Raw genomic sequence first — 857 nt, 5'->3', positions numbered from 1 at the left:
TAGGACGGCATGGGGTGAAACGGAGCAAAACGTAACTCCATTCCTCTGCCCAGTTAAAAATGCAGAACAATCGCATTTTGGGGGCCTCCAACACTCAGGGTCCACTCTCTCAATCCTCAAGGCGGTTCTTCTACCTCACTTGGAAGGTTTCAAGATAGTGGCACCAATCCCACACTTCCAAAATGGCGGCGGCAAGGCCAGGGGACATGAAGGGCCAGCCTACTCACTTTTGTGGTGTCGTCATGTGACCGCTGGTACCCGTTTCCACCGGCAGCCGTAAATTCCTGTCAGGACACGACAAACATAGCTGTGGCTCGTAGTACTGCAAGGGTTGGTGCTTGACCATGCTCTTCTCAGCGTTGTCCCCAGGGAGCTCTCAGAAGTCCATCAGGTCTTAGATGCCCCCTGCAAGAAAGGAGGAATCAGTGGGTTTTAGATGCTATGGATGCGTTCGAAATTTCTCCGTAATGAACACACGAAGCTGCCTTATACTGAACCAGACCCTGGGTCCATCAAAGTCAGTGTTGTCTACTCAGACCGGCAGCAACTCTCCAGGGTCTCAGGCAGAGGTCTTTCACATCACCTACTTGCCTGGTCCCTTTAACTGGAGATGCCAGGGATTGAACCTGAGACCTTCTGCATGCCAAGCAGATGCTCTACCAACTGAGCTATGGCCCCCATGGCTCTCCAGGATCTCGGGCAGCGGTCTTTCACATCACCTACTTGCCCGGTCCCTTTAACTGGAGATGCCAGGGATTGAACCTGAGACTTTCTGCATGCCAAGCAGAGGCTCTACCACTGAGCCACAGCCCCTCCCCATCTTTCATCTTTACCGACCCGAGCACAGATTTGTGGGG

At 53.1% G+C, this 857-nt stretch overlaps 1 protein-coding gene across 1 annotated transcript in view; it reads right to left on the bottom strand.

The window, feature by feature from the left end:
• GDPD5 (glycerophosphodiester phosphodiesterase domain containing 5) overlaps positions 1-358 on the bottom strand; it is an 85,437-nt gene extending 85,079 nt beyond the window's left edge. The window contains 3 exon segments of the mRNA XM_056858456.1: positions 228-257; positions 259-291; positions 293-358. Of these exon segments, the coding sequence (XP_056714434.1) occupies positions 228-257; positions 259-291; positions 293-346 (117 nt within the window). The 5' untranslated portion in view covers positions 347-358.
• Positions 359-857: the final 499 nt, after the last annotated feature.

Source organism: Euleptes europaea, chromosome 12, assembly GCF_029931775.1.
Source record: "Euleptes europaea isolate rEulEur1 chromosome 12, rEulEur1.hap1, whole genome shotgun sequence".
Taxonomy (NCBI): Eukaryota; Metazoa; Chordata; class Lepidosauria; order Squamata; family Sphaerodactylidae; genus Euleptes; species Euleptes europaea.
Note: the sequence above shows the minus strand (reverse complement) of the source record. Positions and strands in the feature narration are given on the sequence as shown.